This window comes from Sus scrofa, chromosome 17 (genome assembly GCF_054392235.1).
Source record: "Sus scrofa isolate SSC_HxYL_T2T_F1_AM1 chromosome 17, Sscrofa_HxYL_maternal_Yorkshire_Landrace_v2.0, whole genome shotgun sequence".
Taxonomy (NCBI): domain Eukaryota; kingdom Metazoa; phylum Chordata; class Mammalia; order Artiodactyla; family Suidae; genus Sus; species Sus scrofa.
In genome coordinates, this window is record NC_139399.1 from 46,062,335 (window position 1) to 46,084,638 (window position 22,304).

Genomic DNA, 22,304 nt, shown 5'->3' on the forward strand with positions numbered 1-22,304 from the left:
GCCTGCCACCCACCGGCCACCCCTCAGGGGTGGGGCACTCACGTTCTCCAGGCAGGTGCTGTCCTTGTCCTTGTGCAGGTAATGCTGCTGCCAGAAGCGCAGTAGGTTGTGGAAGTTGTTGAGCAGGAAGCCAGGGTACTTCTTGCTGTGCTCCATCCGCTGCAGGAGCCGCAGGTACAGGGGCAGCCGCTCTTTCCGGCGGGCCAGCATCAGGATCACCAGGCTGGTGTTGAGGCAGCTGACGTTCTCCTGCAAGGACCAGGCCACCCGGGTTAGGCGCATGCCGGCAGCCCCTGGTGGACCGGGGGTGCCACCAGGTGGGGAGAACGGTGTCTCCAGCAGACTCCACAGGCTTTAGGCTGAGCCGCCTCTGTACAAAGCTGATAGGGGTCTGGGGAGAGGAGTGATGCCAGCATCCTGCCCCAAGCACCCTCCTAGTCCCTCACCCCCCATCCCCACCCTGTGGGATCTTCGTCATCAGTAGTCGGGGTCTGCTCCTTCTCCAGCACCAGCTGAGAAGGATCACTTCTTCTCGGGAGTACTGATCCCTGGGGGCGGGTGCACCACCAGATGCGGGTATCTCACTGTCATCCGCTCAGCACTAGACAGGCAGCTCCTCGAAGGAAGTGTCTCGGTCTGTTTTGTTCACTGTGCATCCCCAGCCCAGGGCTTCACCTCCATAAATATTTGTTAGTTGAAGGAACAAACCAACAACCTCTGAGAGGGAGCATATTACGCCCATTTTAGAAAAGAGGGGTGTGACACTTGGAGAAGGGACAGCTGCATAGTCAGGAAGGTGGAAATCAAAGCCAGGTCCAACCCCAAAGCCTGCACAGCAGGTGGGGCTCAGAGAGCGCTGGACTGGGAGTCAGAGCTCATCACCTGTCCAGACTCTGCCCCAAACTGTCTGTGACCTCGGAGACTTGCTCCTTCCCCAGGCCCTGTCTGGAAAATAGGACACTGAGCCCTTACAGAAAAAGTCCTCAGGACAGCCGGGAGGGCTTCCTAGGAACCAGGAAAGGTCTCAAGAGCTGCACCTCTAGGGTGAAGGCGGCACCCATTTCCCATCTCCCTCTGGCTGTGGCAGGGCTGCAGGCCTCACCTGGGTCAGTGTCTGCACGTGGATGATATTGATGAGGCGGAAGAGAAAGGACATCTGTGTGGGCACCTGGGATATGTAGGCAAGCAGGCGGCACTCGGACAGGACCTCCACAACTGGGGACAGAGAGGCAGAGTGTGAGCAGCTGCTCTGGCCCAGGGGCCTGACACCCCTCAAGGCTTCAAGTCCCCCTTGAGTCCTGACTCTGAAGCTGGGAGCCCCCACCGTCAAAACAACTACAGAAAAGGTTGGCTGCAGCAGGAACACATTTCCAGCTGTTCTGCCACCCTGGCTAATCCCTGACCAGGAGTCCACCTTTTCCCTCAGGCAGTTCTGGGACCCCTCTCTCCCTGAGACCCTCCCCAGGTCTCCCCACCTGAGTCCCCCACATCCCAGGCCAGGAGAGAAAGATGTGTATTGTTTTTTTTGCATTTTTACTGGCAACATGGGTGTTTTGTTTTGTTTTGTTTTTTTGTTTTTTTGTTTTTACCTTTATGAAAAGGTTGCATGTGCTCATCAGAAGAAGCACAGATGACTGACAGAGAAAAGTAAAATCAGCCAAGAAAATCACCTGGAGAGCCACAATCTTGACCCCAACCATGTGGGTGTTTGGTGCAGCTGCTTCCAGGCATTTCTATTTCTTTGTCAGAGGTTGGGTGTTTGACATCAGGGCAGATTGATCTTGGCATTATGGCTTTTTCTTACCCTTCATGTCCACCTGGTTTTCAAATCGGTCCAATGACAAAGTGACACAGCGCACCAGCATGTTGGAGTCCACCAGCGAGCTGTTGATCTGCTTCAGGAACACCTGGAACTGGAGCAGAGCCCGGGCTCAGATGGGCTGGGGGCGGCGGGCTCTTGGCTGGAGATGGCCAAGGCCCAGGGTGTGCAGTCCTGCAAGGGGCACCAACCCACCTGGGCCCAGCAGGGAGACCAGAACTCTGACAAACCAGGAGACCTGCCCCAGCAAGAACTCATCCCAGTGAGTTCTTCTGACACCACGCCCAGTGTTTTCTACACTGAAGGGATTCCTCTCCTTTTTACTGCAGCGGGTCTGAGCTGGGTTTCTGCCCCACACACCCTGTGAGCCTAACACACCAGGCCCAGTCCTGCCCTTCTGGGGCTCACCTGGCACCCGTTTCCACACCTCACCCCTGCCCACAAGCAGCTGACCTTCACCCCTGTGTACCCAGGGTCTGCAACTGTGGCCAGCACAGAGCACTGCTAATGACTGCCTGCCAACTTGCCAGGACTCGCCAAATTGAAACCAGCACCTGAAGACCTGTGACGACTGGGCCCCAACAGAAATTCTGGACAATGCATCAAACCCCACGGAGCCCTGGCTCATACTTACCTTTGCATCAGTGTTGATGTACTTGTTGAACCTCTTGAATGCATCAACATTGAATTTCATCAGCTCCCCCAGGAGGTCAAAGTAACTCTGGAGCACATCCCGTGACTTGCACTCACTGTCCACGATGCAGTAGAGGATGTGCTGGGGGTGGGAAAGGACAGGGTGAGGGCAGGAGAGTGGTGCTCCCCAGGGCCAGTGGGCACATGTGGCTGCTGCCCCCAGGCTGCGCTCACCTAGGCTGCCCACTGCCTGACCCCCTCCCAGCTCTGGCACAGCTCGGGCCGTGTGACGTTTGCTTTGAGCAAACATCCAGCCCAATGGGAGCTGCTCCCCCGTCTAGATTCTCAGCTGAGGACGCTGGGGGCTCCAAGGGTAGGTCCAGGCCTGACACACCTCACCAGGAAGTGGCGGGGTGGGGAGGTTGGGGTATGTAGCCACAATCTCTCTCGCCCGCCCAGGTCTGAGCCAAAGCCTCTGCAGGATGCCCAAGGGGCTCCAGCTGGCAGGGAGGGAGCCGTCTCCAGAGGTAACACTGGCCACTGCCCCAGCCCGGAGGCCATTCAAGTGAAGCACAAGGTTTAAGGACTCGGGACACATTTTGACCCCATGGTTTGCCTATTTATGTTAATGAATGAAAATGTTTACACTAAAATCAATGAATTTTTATCAAGAACAATTTAACTTCTTGATGAAGTTTTCTATAACAGTTTTCTTTTTCCTTTTCTTTTTTTTTTTGAAGTTGTATATGCTGATTTGGATCAATTCTTCTCCTTATGGATTTTTTTTTTAACCAATTCATGGGTCAGTTTCTTATCTGTTATCTTTTTAGGTTTTAAGCAATTGTACCTTTGGACATTCTGCCCTCCCCCCTTTGTAAATTTTGCTTTTTCTGGAGACCATTTTTCAAAAAGGGAAATTGACTTTTAGTCAGCAGCAAAATGTCCTCAGGGTCAAAAGGCCTTGCTGGGTAACCTTAGAGTCACTATAATCCTCCAAGGCCACCCCAGATCCCTCATCACCCGTTAAGCACCCACAGGGAAGCCAATGTTGAAAGCTCAGGGGAAAGAGCAGGGCAATCTGCCCTGGTGTCAGGATAGAACTGGTGCCCCTGCCAGCTGTCCACGGCTCGGGACAGGAAAGCGATGCGTGGGCCGGGGGTGGGGGGAGGCGGGGCGCCCGACACCCTGGCTCCTCCAGGCCATTACCTCTAGAAGGCCTCGCTTCAGCAGGAACATCTGGTCTGCATAGGAGGTGGTCCCTCGGAGGAAACTCTCCACAGCCCGAGCTTGCCAAAACCTGCGACCCAAATGTTGAGCCCTGGCCCAGGTGGCTAAGGCTGCCCTCTTCTGGCCCATGTTCCTTTCACCAAGGGGCTGGGAGATGTGTCTACCTTTTCATTTATCCACCAGACATTTCCTGAACATCTATCAGGCATCGGGCCTCCTACTAGGCACTGGGGACACAGCAAGAGCCCGCATCCTCATGGAGCTGACAGCTCTGTGGGAACAGTTCTCTATGTGGTTCTGCCTGGAAGGAGCTGTGCCTCAAAGGTGGCATCTAGGACAAAAGGCTGGCCCAGGAAGTCACACGTGGAAACACTCTAGGCTCTGCCCTTCAGAGGATCAGGAGGATTTGGAATGCATGAGGGAACCTGACAGCCGTGTAGAGACGGGCCACTGAGCTCATTTCTGATGGCCTGTCCTAGAGAAGAGGTGGCCGATTCTGGTTGAGTGGCCCCAGAGGGCAGTGCTGAGATCTGTGAGGGGAGGTTGGGACAAGGCAGGCTGAGCTGACAGGCGCCCTTGGGCGTGGAGCCTCCTGACAGCTCATTCATCCGCTACTCCTATCCACAGCCTGTAAGATTCAACTTAGACAAGTCTAAGAACTGAGAGCCCTCCCTGTGGGCGCCCACCCACCAGCCCCCAGCTGGGAAGGGCTTTCCTTCGTTCCCTGGCTCCATGCCTTTCCACACTGCATCTCACGCACAGGTTTCTTTCCATGCTTGCTTCCCACAACCCCGGGAACTCCACATAGGCAGGGCCTGTATCTCCCATTTCCCACCTGTCCAGCACCAGCACAGAAGAGGTGCTTGGTGAATGCTTGGTCAATTCTTGAAAGGCACTGTTGGCATGCAGCAGAAGCCACCAAGTACATGCTGAGTCAGCACAAGGGAGATGGCAGACTCGCTCCCTGATAGTAACCAGGTATCTGAGGTGGAAGCTGATGACTAAAGGAGGTATTTCTAACAGCTTAAGAAACACATGGCTCCTGGGCCTCTCCGGAGTGGCAGGGGCGTGTCCCAAATCTACCTGAAAGATGACTCAGCTGGCTCCTTCTTCATGACCTGCAGCAGACGAGTTAATAAGCCCCTCTTCCCATCACACACCAAACTCCTAAAATAAAATAGGAAGATAGGGGTCAAGTTCCACTTTGCTGAAGCACTGTGTCCTGAGGCTCTGGGGCTGGGTATCTCTGTTGGCTTAGGTGGGTAAAAAAAGCTACAGGATGTCCTCCTGCTCCACCTGGTTCCAGAGCACCCCGAGGACTCCTGCAGTCTTGGAAATGAACAGCCAAATGCATTCTCAACACATCTCAGGCCAGCTTTCCGGCCCATACTTGCTGACAAGTGATCAAAGGCCAGAGAAACACCCAGAGTCATACAGGCTCAGAACTGCTCGGGGGAGGGCTGCTCACAACAAAAGTGGGTGTGAAACACCATGACGGAGTCTAGCAGATGGGACAAGGCCTATGGCAACAGGGTGAGACAGAGAGGACCCTGGGCCCCAGATTCAACTCCAGATGGCCTTGGACAAGTACCCGAGCCTCTAGGCTTCTGCTTCCTGGTCCAGGAAGTAAAGACAGTAAACGAGGAAACAACTCAGGCTGCACCATGGGGGAGAGAGCGCCCAGCCTGGAGAGAGGTTCCAGACCCTAAGATTCCTCCTCCAACAGAGCAGCTCCACTATTTATCCACCACAGGCATTAGGGTAGGATGGTATTCAACTTCATTTGAACAAAGATTTCTGCTGCCTTAAAAACAAAATTAAAAAAACCACAAGAGAATTCTGCTGCATATAGTCCTCCTGTAGCTGGATATAGTCCTTCTGGCCTGACCCCTGTGAGCCTGTGACCTCCCTGCTCTGCTCCAGAAAGTGAGGCAAGCATAACCCCACGCACGGGCCTTGGCATGGGGCAGAAAGGAGCATGTCAATGAAGGTGAGTGACAAGGGAGAGGGCAGATACATACAACCTTTGGCAGGTGACCTCTCCAAGCCCCTGCTCCTTGGTCTGTAAAGGGGAGTTGGTGATGGCACTTCCCTCCCAGGGCTGCTGTGGGGCTCCAATGAGATAATGCAGGTGACAGGAGGACAGTGTCTGGCACACAGAAGCCCTCAGGACACTGTAGCTACATGCATGTGAGAAAGGACAAGTATGCAAACCTGCGTGCACCCATCTGTGAGCCCCAGGGCCCTCAGGCGCCCAGGGTGGGCTGTGGGCCACAGCTGCAACCCCCACACACTCACCTGTCAGTGTTGAGGACGGCTTCCACCTCGGGGATGTTGGCCTTGAGAGAGATGGCACTGAGTTCGTTCAGCTCTTGGTTGTTGAGCAGTAGGTACTTGTTCCTGAAACAAATGTGTTTGAGGTGGTAAAGTACAGGAACTGGGGCTGCCAGGTCAACACTGCGCTGGTTCCCTGCCCCTCTCCTGTGAGGAAATCTGAGAAGTCCCCAGTGCCACTCACCCCGAGCCGGCATTCTGCAGCAAGGCACGCAGCCCGCTGCTCTCAGGCTGTGGGAGTGTCCCGGGTCCCTACGTCCACTCTCTGCCATATCCACTAACAAGGCCCCTTCCTTGGCACCTGTAGGCCTTTCTTTTGCCACTGAACATTTCTATTTAATTTCTCAAAGGCACTGCCAACTCGGTGATGGCCAAATTAAACTCGTCATTTTACTCCTCAAACCTGGCCCTACTCCAGCACTCCCACCAGCCAGGAGCTTGAATCGGCCGGGACACTGCCTTCTTCACCCTTCATCCAGGCCTGTCATCGCCCAAGCCAAGTGGACAGAACCAGCTTCCTAAATGGTCTCCCTATAGGAATGGATCCTGCACACAGTACCCAGAACGATCTTGAGAAAACTGGAATCTCATCATGTTACTCCCATTAAAAACACTCCCACAGCATAGCTTTAGAATATACAAAATCCAAGCCTGTGAACATGACGCATCAGAATTAAGAGCCTCATGAAAGCTAGGGGCCCAATTCCTCAGGAAAAAAGGACATACTCAGAACATACTGGTGCCATTTTTCCAAGGACTGACATATGTCCTGGTTTAAGGCTTCACACAGAGAACCTCTCAAAGGGGGTGGTCCACAAAAATCCAGACAAAAGCAGCGAAGTAAAGGCCCCTGAGGCCACATGTGTCCTCAGGCAGGTCCTCTCAGCTTATACAGTATCTCAAAAGAATTTAAACCAACAGGTAAAAATCAGGACCTTTCACATAAATCTTAATTTCTGGCTTTCCTTGGGGGGAAACTCAGAAGCTATGCAACAGCGGGCCCTGTATCCTGTACACCGACACCTGCTAAGGGCGGCTGTGTGTGCTCTAGCTTTCCTCAAAGCCAAGGTCACAGGTCAGCTGCCATTTACCCCTCCTCTGCACTGTTTCCTCATAGCAGAGAATCATTCTCCATGAGAAGTTGAAAAATAAAAAAATGAGAGAGGGCAGAATATGTTTCAAGGAGAACGGGAGAGAGTAGATCTCCTTATGCCGGTGAAGAATATTCCATCTGCCCCCTTGGCCACCTGCGGCTCCTGCCGGCCCCTGCGAATAGCCAAGCTTTCCACTCCCAGCTCAGAGGACAGACGGCTGAGAGATGGACTGACTTCCAAGGAAATAAGGGACCAGCAACTTCTGCACTCACTTCCAAGGTGGCTGCGGGGGCGAAGGGAAAGCTCGGCACAGCGCCTGGCTTAAAGGAAGGCCTGGACAAGCGCTGCTCTTATCGTGGACGTGCAGCACCACACGGTAACGCTGAGCCAGTGGCTCCCATGGCTCCCAGGTCCTCCTGAGCTGAGGCCAGTGATGTGACAAAGAGAGGAGAGAAGACAGCCAAACAACTCTCTGCCAGGGCAGCTTGTACTTACTCATGGTGGTCGCTGAAACTCTGGAGGAGCCTCAAAAACTGTATCTTCAAGGTGATGTCCTAAAATACAGGTGCATCCTGATGTTAAAACCACAGTCACAACGTCCCAAAAGAAAACAAAAGGCTCTGGTGAGAGCTGGGCATCACTGCTTCTCTGAGCCTCTGTCTTTGTGCACAATGAGGACTTTGCTTTAGTCAGAAAACCCTTTGTTGACGTCCACATCTGGCCAACAGCAGATCAAGCTAGTGTGCACCCTTCCTATTAAAAACATCTTGACATACTGGATAAAAAAATAACTGAAATTACATTAAATGTGAGTTAAGTTCATAGGAAAGAAAGGAAAATCCACTAGAATCAGAAATGAGGAAAGGACCAAATTCAGAGCAGTGAACACTGGAGCTGGGGGATGGCAGCTCTGGGCGGGGTGGAGAAATGGAAGTGAGACTTCTTGCCAGTGCTTGCGTTTCAGTGCTCTGCAGGGACCAGACAAAACCTTGGGCCCACAGAAAGCCTGTGGAGCATATACATTTGGAGAAAAAAGGGTTAGAGAAACCCTGCCTACCAGCCCAGGGAGCTGGCAAAGGAGCCTGTCTCTGCCACGGTGCTGCTGGTGGTGGAGGGGAGCCCCCAGTCCCAAGGAGGCACCACCAGAGCAGCAGGGCAAAGCCACGTCAAGGGGAACATGCCCTGGTACACCGCGCCTCCTAAAGTACCAGGCAGAGGAAAGCAAACTGTTCTCCAGAAATACTTCCAGGGCCCAGGTCACACAGGTACTCACAGGGAAAACCAGCACCCCCTCCACGCCCCCCACCAAAAGTCCCCACCTAGACACATGACACAGCACAAGGCAACACTCCACCCGAGGTGAGTCTGAAGACTTGGATACAAGTATTAGCACCCCATGAGCAATCCAAAACAGACCATAAAAAAGTATGCTATGAAAAAATAAAGAACTGAAATTAAAGAGAGAAAATGCAACAGAAGAACAAAATATTAACATACCAAGTAAAAAGACTAAGTAGTTTTTGACAAAGATCCAGATAGAGTGTCTAGAAATGCAGAATATATTCACCTGAAATTAACGCAAATGGATGAGCTGGAAGGCAAATCCAGAGAAAACCAATAAACTAAAAGATATGGCCCTGAGGAAAACCCCCAGAACGTAGCTTAGAGACCAGGGAGGACCCATGGCCCTTTCCCCCTCCTGCTGATGGCCGATGATCTTGCTTTTGTAAGAAACAGAGGCTCAGAGACTCAGTGACTGGTTCAAGCTCTCCCCAAACGCTGAGTGCACAATAGGCCTCCTGACTCCCAGCTCAGTGTTCTCTAGGGCACCGTGAGAGAGACCAGACAGAGGTGAGCCCTCCACCCTCAAAAAAAGAAAACTGCCTAAACCCTTTCAGAAGGCAGACCACTGACATGGTTCCAGAAGGCAAATCTACTATCAGTGGATATAGATTACAACCAGGCAGAGTACAGAATGAGAAAAACCACGCTGCTTTCGAGCAGGCGGCCCGTCTGGGGGTAGCAAGTGCCCCGCCAGGAGCTGTACAAAGGGAGGCTGGCTGGAGGGTCCCTCCTCAAAAGGAATTTCTGGGCAGGTGGAGGGTAAGGGGTCAGATCCTTCCCCAAGGTACCTGCCACTTATGGGATTACACAGGCTATGACTTTCAATTTCTGCTCTTCTCTCAAAGAATGAGATTTCAAAGGGCCAACAGCAGGTCCTGAAACAACTTGTAAGGCCCATCTACGTCACTGGGGTCCCTGCTTACCGGGCTACAGTCACAGTTCTGGTTGTGACCATGGAGCACAAGGGCAGACGCTGAATGCTTCCTCCAAATCAGTTTGTCAAACAAATTATTCAGCCCGGGGATCAGCTTGAACTCTGCAATCATTCTGTGAACCTGGATGAGGAAGGAAAGCAAAAGCATTAAGACAAATGCAAAAACAAAAGACAAATGAGCTGTGAAGACCCATCAAAGCTGGGTATGTGTGCACAATGGGTCTTCAGGACAAAGAAAGCAACAGTCAGTAGGGGTGGCTGAAGTTCAAAGAAAACATCCCCACTTACTCTGCACGACCCCCGCCCCCCTGTCCCACGCCCCGTACAAATATACTTTTAAACACTTTAGAAGGAGACATTAATAACTGGTAAAATTAGATGCTTCATGGAGGAACCTGAATGTTCAGGCTCAGAGGGGAAAAAGGCTTCACTGATATTTATTTACACCTTTTCATGCAGAACTGTGAAATATTAACCTAGGAAAAATAATTTTTTACACAACATAAACCAAAGCCACTACTACTTCTCAGGACTGTTACAAGGATGACGTCGGAAAACCTCTGTCTAGTCCAGAGCAGAGCACAATCCTTACCAACTCCCACTTTACCAGGGGAAAGGGCAGTTTAGCAGGACTGACAAGGCCACAGCAAGAATGGAAATGTCATCAGGGGTTCTAATCTGAAAGCCTGCCCCTCCCCAGTCCACCGCAGGCTGGCATTTATCTTGGGAGACCAGAACTTGACAATGCTGTGACTCTGGGCAACATTCTTCTTTGCGCCTGAGTCTTTTAATGGAAAATGAGGGATAATGAAGCTGTTGAAAGGACTCAATGAGGTCATGTGGGGGAAGCTCAGGGCTTGACTTGAAGCACTGGAAAAAATGAATTCTGGATTGACTATTTTCACCAGCACTCATGACATCTGGTGAGCATTTCCAGTCTAGTGATTTCCAGTCAGTGTCGCAAGACTGGTCAGAGCACTTGGCCCGAATGCACAATAAGGCCACCCCAAGGAGGAGCCTTTCATGAGACCTGGCCAGGGAAATTTTGTCCCCTCTGTCTGGGTCTAGGTAGGGTCTGTGAACCCAGGTCCCCACAGTGGCTGGCACACAGAAGGAACTCCCTAAATGCTGACTGTGCAAATGAGGACACAGCAGCATAACACTGGTTCACAGTAAGATGGGATTCTGGGTCTCAGCTTGGGGTCTCTCCCAAGGAAACAGCAGCTCTCATCACACTTTAACCAAAGACCACAATGATTCATAGAAACTTGGTAACAGGAAGGCTCAGGGAGGAGGAACTGAGGGGGCAGAAAGAAGAGTCAGGGCAGCAGGGTTTAAATCCTGGCTCTACCGAAGCCTGGTGATTGAGGGCATGCCATGGACTCTTTTCTGTACCGTGGTTTTCAGTGGGGTGGGGGGGTCACCACGTGCCGTATAACTTACCGAATACCCCCCAAATTCAAGCAGGAATGACTATGAAAGTGCCTCAGAAAAGAAAAAGCACTCACATGTAAGACATCACAACTAGCATTTTTTTTTTTTTTTATAAGAAATACATTCCATTGCGAAGGAAGGCCCAGTGCTATGGACACCAGAGTGAGATATCTCATCCAGTGTCCTGGTTTTAAATGCCAACCATAGGCGGACAACCACAAAGTTGTACCTCCATGCCCCATCTCTCCCCTAACCCCCAAGGCAGGGAACCCAAGTGCCAAGTCTAACAGACACCCTAAACCTAACCTGTTCAAACCAAACTCCTCACCTTCCTCCCTATGCCTGCCCCCTGACTCCTTACCCATTGGTCTTAACCATCTCAATAAATGGCAAACCACTCTTCCCACCTGCTCAGGCCAAAAACCTTGGACAGAGTTAAGGAAGTTATCTTTAACTCCTCTCTCCACTGATGCCATCTGACCTCTCAGTAAATCCTAGCTGTTCTATTTTCAAAATAGATCCAGAATGCAAGCACTTCTCACACTCCTACCACCAATATGCTGGTCCTGGCAACTGTCAGCTCTTTTACACAGCAGCCAGAGGATGGCTTCCCACTCCACTGAGTAAACACCAGAGTCCTTAAATGGCCTATGGAAGCCTGATGTGATCGGGGCTCCCCACCACCCCTCTGCCCTCCTCTCCTTGCCGCTTGTTCCCATCCACCTGCCCCCAGCTTCCTTACTAGTCCACCACCCCTGCAGGCAGGCTCCCACCCCAGGGGCCCGCTCCCTCAGCCTGGGAAGCTGCCTTGGGGGGTCGGCATGCCTGGCTCCCTCACTTCCTTCCGGACACTGCCATGCCAGATATCAGCTTTTCAGGCAGTCTTTTCCCTGGCTAACCTCGAAAATTGCTCCTCACCTGTAAAACTGTGATAACTACACCCATCTCACAGTCATGTGAGAATACAGGGTCTGACTCAAAAAGGTGCTCAAGGACTCCTGAGCTCCCAGCTTTCCCTTCCTTCAATCCCCCTGCCCCCGGCCCCCATGCCTAGTTTCATTCCTAGGAGAATGGTGCAGGTGCCACGAGTGGGCTATTTAGCCATCTTGAAGAAGATGCCACATGCTTCCAGAGCCTTCCTCCTCCTTGATCCTCCCTCCTGGAACTGCTTCAAGGCTCAGGGAACCTCAGCACATGTGGAGCCTCTTTGGAGTTGCCTCGTTTTCATAACTTGACAAAGCTCTGGCCCACCACCTCAAGCCACCATGAGATTGGCAACTTCTCCAGACATCCTGCCAGACATCTACCCTTTATTCGGCACATTAACAAGGTCAGGTAACATGGCTGAGCTGTCAATTTCTGCCCTGGGCACCAATGCTCTGTCTAGAAATGCTGCCCACAGATCATAAGCTCTGGAATCAGACTAGTTTCCCAACATGTTAAACAGGGATAAATGGAACCCAACTCTTTGCTTTGCTGTGCTAGAGACAGAGCCATTATGAGAGGCGGTCACCCAGGAAGCGTGTGCTCCTGGCTCCTCCTGTTCTGACCTGTGAGGAGGGGCCCACCTGATTTCGCTGACGTCCCATCAGCAGCACGCAGAGGACATAGAGCACTTCCAGTTTGTACATGATCTCATGCATGATCTTCATTGACTGAGGCAGCTGGGTCCTAGTTGAAGTGTGAGGCAGGCCATTCTCCTCAGAAGCCCCTGGAGGAGGGAAGACAATGGAGGCTGAGACAGCCACCAGGAGAGAGGGTCAGTCACTGCTTGTGAGGATACGTGCTTCTGCCCCTCAAGCACGCTCTGAACAAACTTAAGTAACAGCCATTAGAGTGGGCCTTGAGCCCGTGACAGTAACTTTGTTTTTTGGGTTTTTGTTTTTTTTTTTTTTTTTTGTCTTTTCTAGGGCCGCACCCGCAGCATATGGAAGTTCCCAGACCAGGGGTTTAAGCGGAGCTGTAGCCGCCGGCCTATGCCAGAGTCACAGCAACTCGGGATCCGAGCCGCGTCTGAGATCTATACCACAGCTCACGCAACGCCAGATCCTTAACCCACTGAGCAAGGTCAGGGGTCAAACCCGCAACCTCATGGTTCCTAGTCAGATTCATTAACCACTGAGCCATGACGGGAACTCCAGTGACAGAAACTTTGAAAGCCGCAAAACTCCCTTTAGGCCCTGAGGGGTCAGAGAAGCTGAGAAATTTAGGAACATGGACTCTCTAATTCTATCCTATCAACTTCAACACTCAGTAAAAATACTCTGACACAGCCAATGCAGCAATGAGATCCAGCCCTTCCCTGCCTTACTCCCTTCTGCCACCATAAGACCCATCCACCCCCACCCCCAGAAAGTACCCAGTCAGATGTCTAGCTGCATATTGTGTCAAATTCTCTTCAGCCCACAAATGACTCTGAGTACCTGGTCCTTCTACCTAGATTCCACAAGGGGGCAGTGCTGAAGGACTAAAAGGGATCCTTTCTGAAGTTTTTTCCTCCTGTTTTTCAAACAACAACCATCTAAAGTTTCCTAAGGTTCAACTCCCTAAGGCAGACCAGGCATCACAATTGCTAGCAGTGGGACAGATGAACATACTAACCTCTAGAAGCTTTTCCTTTTACCCAATTCCATGATTAGTAACAACAGCAAAAGCTACATAATACTTAAGGGACACTTACTATGTGTCTGGCATTGTGTTTGGGGCTCTAGGTAAACCATCGCATTTACTCTACTACCCAGGGAACAAAAAAAGCGTCAGTGGGTCACAGAGGCCACAGTGAAGTGTACTCTCCGGAATGTGGCAGAGCAAAGGGATGAGGACTAAGGGCTGTGGAACGACAACCTGCTGGCTGGGTGACACTGGGCAAGTCACCTCCTCATCAGGCGTTTGAGTGCCATGTAAAACGGGAAGGACGGCAGTGCTGCACTGGTTGGCTAGGGTCCCTGTGAGGAGTGAATGAGGACACAAGAAAGCCCAGCACCAGATTCCTGGGAAGCAGGTCCCTATCATTTTTAAGGGTCAGGGTCAGGAGACCTTAGGATTTACTTCCCCTCAGTTTCCCTCACTTTTAAGGTGAAAGGATGAATCAGTAACTACTAATCAGTAACCACTAAGGTCCTTTCAAGCTCCTACTGGGACTGCTGCCCCAGAAGCCTTGTGCAAAGGCCTGAAAATCTATGTGGTACAGAGCAATGCTTTTGAATACATTCAGGTGAGGTGCATGCAGAGTCAGGACTGCTGCATGGTGATATCGTGACGTAAGAGCCTAACTTAACTCCACTCTACAGACCTGAAACTATTTTTTCCAGCCATGTGACCTCACTAATACAAAAGCTGAAAGAAGACCAGCTGCTGAACAAAGCATGACAGAGGAAGTGCAGCACAGGCCTAAGCACCCTGAAGCCTGGCTGCTGGGTATGAACCCCAGCTCTGTTCACTAGCTGGGTGGCTCTGGGGAAACTTGTTGACCTATCTATGCTTCAGTATCCATCCTCATCTGTTAAACGGGGATAATGGCAACAGAACCTATCATTTAATCTTTGCAACATTATCTCTTAGCAATGTTGCAAAGATTAAATGATTTACATATGTTGAAAGCGGTTAAAAAGCGGTTAAAAAATGCTGGACACATGTATGCAACACATAAGTCTGTGTTAAAAAGAAGTAAAAAACTAACTCTGAGTTTTTCTGCTAATGCTTGCTTGCTATTTGTTTTCTTTCTTCTAATCTGCAAGCTCTTAATGGCAACTATAGTGGCAGTGGGTAAAGACTAAGAAAAATTTCCTAGAGAAAATCTAATTGTGAAAATTCTATCTATTCACATAAAGTTTCTTCCATGTTGGGAGAAAAACCATAGTTACTCGATCTATGTGTTGGGACTCCCTGGCCCAGCTCCCAGAACTGTTTAAGAGTCAACTGATTTAAAGAGAATCTGAAAAGCTATCATGCAAAATCCTGCCTCTGCTGCACACTTGCTGTGTAGCCTCCAGTGCCTCGGCATCCTCATCCCCTAGCTCAGGGGACCTGAGGGCACTGCGGGGTTCGGGGGGTGATGTCTGTGGAAGGAGCAGGTGTGCACATAAGCCTTCCTCAGTTAATAAATGTCTGTGGAGAAAGAGAAAAACGGGCAGCTTGGACTCCTCTGAGCCACTGCCAACTCTTGGAGCCTGGTTTGCAAAGGCCTGACAAGAAATTCTCTGGGATAAATATTTTCAAGAAACACAGTCCTCAAAGCAATGGCTAGAGCTTAGCGACAAGGTAATTCCCAAGGATGAGGATGGGAAAACTAGTTTAAAGGACCTGTGCTTCCCTCCAAATCTCTTCAGCTCCACAATGCTAATTAAAGTGGTCACCACACTCCACATGTATCTGTGCAGCACCCTGGGGCACACTCACTTAAAAAAAAAAAACAGCTTTGAGCTCTAATTCACATACCACACAATTCACCCATTTCAAGTGTACAATCCAATGGTCTTTAATATATTCACAGAATTGTGTGCAGCCTTCACCACAATCACTTTTAGATTTTCCTTTTCATTTTTTTTTCTTTTTTCTTTTTTTTAAGTTGCTGCCAGGGACATACGGAAGTTCCTGGGCCAGGGGTCAAATCGGAGCTGCAGGTGAGGCCTACCTCACAGCCACAGCAACACAGGATCTGAGCTGCATGTGCGACCCACTGCAGCCTGCCACAATGCTGGATCCTTAACCCGCTGAAGGAGGCCAGGGATTGAACTTGCATCCTCGTGAAGACTATGTCAGGTCCTTAACCAGCTGAGCCAGAACGGGAGCTCCCTAGACCTTCTTTTTTATTACTTCCCAAAAAAGTTCTGTATGCATGAGTAGCCATTCCCCATTTCCCATCAAACCCCTACAGCCCCAGGCATCCATCAGATTACTTTCTGTCTCTACAGACTGGCCTATTCTGGACATTTTGTATAAGTGTAATCATACAACATGCGTTTTTTTGTTTTTGGCTTCTCAGCACAATGTTTTCAAGGTTTATTCAGGTTGTAGCATTATCAGTATTTCTTTTTTCTTTTTCTTTTTTTTTTTTTTTTTGTCTTTAGGGCTGCATCGGTGGCATATGGAGGTTCCCAGGCCAGGGGTTGAATGGGAGCTGTAGCCGCCCTACACCACAGCCACAGCAACGCAGAATCCAAACCTTGTCTGCGACCTACACCATAGCTCATGGCAACGCCGGATCCTTAACCCACTGAGCGAGGCCAGGGATGGAACCCACAACCTCATGGTTCCTAGTTGGGTTTGTTAACCACTGAGCCACGATGGGAACTCCCTAAGATCTTTTTTATTGATTGATTTTTTTTGGGTTGCACCTGCGGTATATGGAAGTTCCCAGGCCAGGGACTGAATCTGAGCCACAGCTGTGACCTATGCCACAGCTGCAGCAATGCTGGATCTTTAACCCACTGGGCAAGGCCAGGGATTGAACCCACATCCTCAGAGAGACAGTGTCAGATTTTTAATCTGCTGAGCCACAACAGAACATTCTGAGATCTTTTTTAATGTAGGCATTTACAGCTATAAATTTCTAAGCATGCTTTAGCAGCATTCAATAAGTTTGGTATGTTGTGTCTTCATTTTCATTCATTTCAAAGTATCTTCTAGTTTCATGATTTTGCCCTTGAACCATCACTCATTTATTTATTTATTTATTTTTTTTGTCTTTTGTCTTTTTGTCTTTTTGCCATCTCTTGGGCCGTACCCGCAGCATACGGAAGTTCCCAGGCTAGGGGTCGAATCGCAGCTATAGCTGCTGGCCTACACCAGAGCCACAGGAGCGCAGGATCCGAGCCGCATCTGCGACCTACACCACAGCTCACGGCAACGCCGGATCGTTAACCCACTGAGCAAGGGCAGGGATCGAACCCAAAACCTCATGGTTTCTAGTTGGATTCGTTAATCACTGCGCCACCACAGGAACTCCCCATCACTTATTTAGAAGTGTACTGTCTAATTTCTACATATTTGTGAATTATCCAAATTTCTTTCTGCTCTTAATTTCTAATACCACTCCCTTGTTTTTGGAGTACATATTTTGTACAATTTTAATCCTTTTTTGTTTGTTTGTTTTTGCTTTTTAGGACCACCGCTTCAGCATATGTAAGTTCCCAGGCTAAAGACTGAATCTGAGCTGCACCTGCTGGCCTATACCACAGCCACAGCAATGCAGGATCACAGAACACAGCTCATGTGAACACCAGATTCTTAACCCATTGAACGAGGCCGTGAATCGAACCTGCGTCCTCATGGATACTAGTTGGGTTCGTTTCTGCTGAGTCACAATGGGAACCCCCAATTTAATCCTTTAAACTTTCCTGAGGCTTTTTTTCCTTTTTTTAAAAAGTCTTAGCATATGGTCTATCCTGGAGAACATTCCATGTACTCTTGAGAAGAATATGTACTCCACAGCTGTTGAGTGGTCTATATATATCAGTTTAGTCTAGTTTGCTTACAATGTTGCCCACATTATTGAAAGTGGGTTATTAAAGTCTCCAACTATTATGTTGAACTATTTCTTTGAATCTTTTATTTTTTGCTTCATCATTTATTTTTTGGCTCTGTTGTTTTACATATATTTATATATTTATTTATTTATTACTGTTATATCTTTTGACAGATTCACCCTTTTATATTATTATGAAACCCACTTTAAAAAAACCTCTGATAATACTTTTTGTTTTCAAGTCTCTTTAGTACAGACACTACAGGTTTCCTATGGTTGTCCTTTGCATGATAACATCTTCTATAATTTACTTTCAACCTATTTCTATCTTGGAACAGAAAGTATGTCTCCTGTTGGCTGCTTGTAATTTGATCTTCTTAAAAAGTCCAGTATGACAATCTGTTTTTTTGAATGAATCATTTAATCCATTCACACTTAATGTTATTACTGACAAAGCTGGATTTATTTCTGCCCAAGAATGTCTTCTATATATTTTTTATTCTTTGGGTTCTCCTTTAATGCTTTATTTTGCACTAAGTAAGTATTTTCTAGTATAAGCTAGAATTCCTTTAATGACTTTCTCACTATATTTCTCAATAGTCTCTACGGCTTACTTGCCATAGACATCTTAACTTGACAGACTCTCAGAGTTAAATTATCTTACTTCTAGAACTCTAACTTCCTCTTCCCCTTTTTGTGTGCTACTGTCATTATCATTATTATTTTGCTTTGCTTTTTTAGGGCCACACTTGTGGCATATGGAAGCTTCTGGGCTAGGGGTCCAGTGGGAGCTGCCACCAGCACCACAGCCACAGCAATTCAGGATCCAAGCTGCATCTGTGACCTTCACCACAGCTCATAGCAACGCTGGATCCTTAAGCCACTGAGTAAGGCCAGGGACTGAACCTACAACCTCATGGATACTAGTCAGGTTTGCAATCCACTGAGACACAATGGGAACTCCTTTCTGTGATATTATTATTCATACAACATCAACATATGCTAAAAACCCAATAATACAACATATCCTATCATATACTGTACACACTGTTCCATGATACATTGTTATAATAGGGTCAACAATATAAACACATGGTTTCTTATAACTGCTTTTGAAATTAAAAAAGAGGAAATATGCACTTATACTGTTTTTTATAATTATATAATTTCACTGATGCTTGTTTTTTTAGTGTGTGGATTTGAATTACTGGCTGAGGTCACTTGCTTTCAGCCTAAAGAACTTCCTTTGGTATTTCTCGTAAGGCAGGCCTGCTAGTAGCGAATTCTCTAAATTCTTACTTATCTAGGAAGGTCTTTATTTCACCTTCAGCTCTGAAAGAAGGTTTTACTGCATACAATTCTTGGTTGAGTTTTTTCCCCCAGCACTCTGAATATGTCATTCCACTCCCTTCTGGTCTCTATCCTTTCTGATGAGAAGTCAGCTGTTAATCTCATTAGGATACTCTTGAATATGATGAATCATTTTTCTCTTGCTACTTTCAAGATTTTCTCTTTCAGTATTTTTATTTTTTGCTTTTTTAGGGCCATACCCATGACATACGGAAGTTCCCAGGCTAATGGTCAAATCAGAGCTACAGCTGCTACTGGCCTACGCCACAGCCACAGCAATGCATGATCTGAGCCATGTCTGCGACCTGCACCAGACCTCACAGCAATGCCTGATCCTTGACCAACTGATCGAGGCCAAGGATCAAAGCCGCATTCTCATGGATACTAGTCGGATTCATTTCTGCTGAGCCACGATGGCAACTCCCATCTTTCAGTGTTTTTATTAGGAGGTATCTGGATGTAAATCTTTTTGAGTTTATTCTACTTGCAATTCTTTGAACTTCTCAGATGTGTATTTTAATGCTTTTCATCAAATTTGAGAAGTTTTCAGCTATTATTTCTTTGAATATTTTTTCTGTTTCTCCCTCTCTGAACTTTTCATTCTAGTTATTATATTTTTCATCTTTGGAACTTCTATTTGGCTTTTATATATCCTATCTCTACTAATATTCTCTGTTTGATGACACACTATCATCACTGCTTCCTTTACCTCTTTGAGCACAGTTTTCTTTAACTTAATTCTTCTACCATCCTTATAATAGCTGCTTTTTCTTCTCCCTTTTTTCTTTCTTTCTTTCTTTTTTTTACAGCTATACCTGCAGCATATGGAATCCCAGGCCAGGGGTTGAAATGGAGCTTCAGATGAGGGCTATGCTATAGCCAGGGCAACACAGGAACTGAGTGACATCTGCACCAGCAGCAAACCTTAACCCACTGAGCGAGGCCAGGGGTGAAACCTGCATCCTCGCAGAGACAATCCTTAACCCACTGAGCCCTAACAGGAGCTCCTTTAATGGCTGTTTTGAAGTCTCTATTAACTCTGATATCTGGGCTCCCTCAAAGGCAATTTCTGTTGCCTTTCTCCTATACATGGATCATACTTCCCTGTTTCTTTGCATGTCAAAAATTAGACTTTTTAAGCAAATAGTGCAGCAACTCTTAATGCCAATCCCTCTTCCTCCTTTCAGGGTTTGCTGTTGCTGTTTTCTTGTTTATTTGTTTACTGACCTGGCTAGCCTTTTTCAGTAAAGTCTATTTCTCTGGAGACTGATCAGGCCTTTGGCAGAGTGTAGCCTTGGGCATGTGTCCCTGGATGACAGTGTTTTTAGCAGGGCTCTCTATGGCTCTTTCCCTGATCTCTAAGTTAAGCTTCCTGCCTCATCTGGTACGAAATCCAGCTGTCAAGCTCCACTAATTGCTGGCTGAATGTCCTACTGGTTTTGACAATGACTTGAGGCATAAACTGCTCCAAAGTCTGATTCAATTAAATTCAGACAGGAGCAGTTTTTGAGAGTGAGGTATGAGCCAAGCTACAGTTTTCTTAGCCAACCTCTTTCCCTGGTTCTCTTTGGTGAACTAGCTGGCATATGGTTGGGGTTTTTGTTCTCAATTTAAAAGAGCTCCTTTTATTTTCTTACAACCAAAATCTACATTGTTTCTGAGAATGACCTTGAGTTCAAACTTCCCAACATACTGTTCTTACCTATTACCTCTCCCCCTGGCAAAACCTCAGTACCACTACTATGAACAGGGTTGGTAGCCTCTAGAGTCTTCTCAGTTGCTTCTCCCTATGTAGTAGAACCTCTGTCCTACAAATGAGCTGGGCAAAGGGTGATAAGGGCCATAGATTTCTTGGCCTACTGGGCCAGGGAAAAGCTTCTGTACTATGAGTACAGTTTGGAGGTGAGTGGAGAGGAGGCCCTGGCATTATGCTAAGTGAGATAAGTCAGAGAAAGACAAATGCTGTATGATATCACTTATATGTAGATTCCAAAAAAAATGAAAAAGAAATAGAGTGGTTACTGGTGGTTAGGGGTGGGGAAAATGGGGAGATATTGGTCAAAGAGCACCAACTTCATTAGAAGATTAACAAGATCTGGGTATCCAAGGTATCAATAGCACGGTGATTAAAGCTAATATTACTGTATAATATACCTGAATGTTGCTAAGAGAAGAGATCTTAAATATTCTCACCACAAAAAAAGAAATGGTAATTATGTAATGGGATGAAGGAGTTAGCTAATGCCCTAATAGTAATCATTTTCCAAAATATAAATGTACCAAATCAACAGGTTGTACACTTTAAACTTACAACAATACTATATGTTGATTAGATATTAAGAAAGTTGGGAAAATTAAGAAAGAAAGAATATAAAAAAGAAAAGAAAGAAAGAAAGGAGCCCCTGCCCTCCTGGCTATATTCATCAGGAATTTAGCCTCTTCTACTTGGAGCTGGAAGGGATGAAAACAGCCTGCCCCTCCCAGTGAGATACTGTATTCCTTGTCTGGGAGCTGAGGGAGCCCAAAAAAGCCACATCTGCCCAGAGTGGAACTTCTATCAAGCAGAAATTCTACTGTCACATTCAATGTTCTGAATTTTAGCAGATTTTCTGGAAGAAATGTTTCTTCATTTGCTGTATGCTCTTAGAACAACTTCCATAGACTTTATGTGGATGGTTGCTGTTGTCTATAGACTCTGTTTAGTTGTACTGACAAACAGGTCCACAGAGCTCCACACACTGCCATCCCAGGAATGCAACTCCTCTCTTCACTTTTATCTACATGACTATAGTAGGAATTCCTGGGTCTGCACAATCTGACTCCAGAGTCAAATGCTTGGGGTTGAGTACCTCACCCAAAACAGGCCAGAGTAGTTCACCAGGAAGCTGGAGCTGAGACTAGGAGTCCACACATTTACTAGACTGCATACTCTTCAGAATGGAGAAAAGACTAAAAAAACATGCAGAAAGAAAAGGAGACAGAGAAAGAACTCTCTGGGTTCCTAAGAATGTTCTGGTAATGGCTCTATTTTGTCCCTTGGGTTCTGCAACAAAGCCCTTGTCCCTGCAGTCAGGTCTGCTTTGAGGTAGCTCAAAAGGTCCTGTCATTAGTTATCAAAAGTCTTAACAATCATGATCGAGGATTGCCCTGAGGCAAATTCTACTTTGAGCAAATTTCAATTCCCCATGGAAAAGAAGTCAAGAATGGTTCTAGAAACCCACAGAAATGCTCCCCACCCCTTGGGAGACCAGCCCCAAGTACCTTGATTGTGCTCAGATTCCTCATTAGCCACTCGCATCAGGGCATCTAGCACCAAAGCATTGTCTAGCCATGTGTACCACTCCTCCAACTCCTGCAGGAAGCTGGCTGTGCCTGTTGACTCTGACACCTTTCGAGTCGCCAGCTTGCAAAGCCGCTCCACAAAACCAGGGATGCTGAGAAGGGCAGCTGCCGAGGAGAGAATAAAAGAGGAAATTTCAAAACAGAGACCATCTCTAAAGCCCTCAACATCCCCACCTGCAGGAGAGGAATGATTCTTAATCTGAGAGAAGTTAGTCATAGCTTCCCTTTAAAACAAAATGCCTGAGTTCCCATCATGGCGCAGCGGAACCAAATCCAACTAGGAACTATGAGGTTGCGGGTTTGATCCCTGGCCTTGTTCGGTGGGTT

General features: G+C 47.9%; 1 protein-coding gene across 2 annotated transcripts in view; it reads right to left on the bottom strand.

Moving 5' to 3' along the window:
* The window catches only part of TRPC4AP (transient receptor potential cation channel subfamily C member 4 associated protein), an 82,450-nt gene that overhangs the window by 1,094 nt on the left and 59,052 nt on the right, over positions 1–22,304 (bottom strand). For both annotated transcript variants that reach the window (XM_003359957.5, XM_013985291.3), the window contains exons 8-18: positions 21,897–22,082; positions 12,388–12,554; positions 9,375–9,506; positions 7,603–7,661; positions 5,978–6,079; positions 4,763–4,846; positions 3,659–3,749; positions 2,454–2,594; positions 1,805–1,913; positions 1,103–1,215; positions 43–249 (exon numbers count right to left, since the gene is read on the bottom strand). In XM_003359957.5, coding sequence (XP_003360005.1) covers positions 43–249; positions 1,103–1,215; positions 1,805–1,913; positions 2,454–2,594; positions 3,659–3,749; positions 4,763–4,846; positions 5,978–6,079; positions 7,603–7,661; positions 9,375–9,506; positions 12,388–12,554; positions 21,897–22,082 — 1,391 coding nt within the window. The remainder of the gene's footprint in view (positions 1–42; positions 250–1,102; positions 1,216–1,804; positions 1,914–2,453; positions 2,595–3,658; positions 3,750–4,762; positions 4,847–5,977; positions 6,080–7,602; positions 7,662–9,374; positions 9,507–12,387; positions 12,555–21,896; positions 22,083–22,304) is intronic.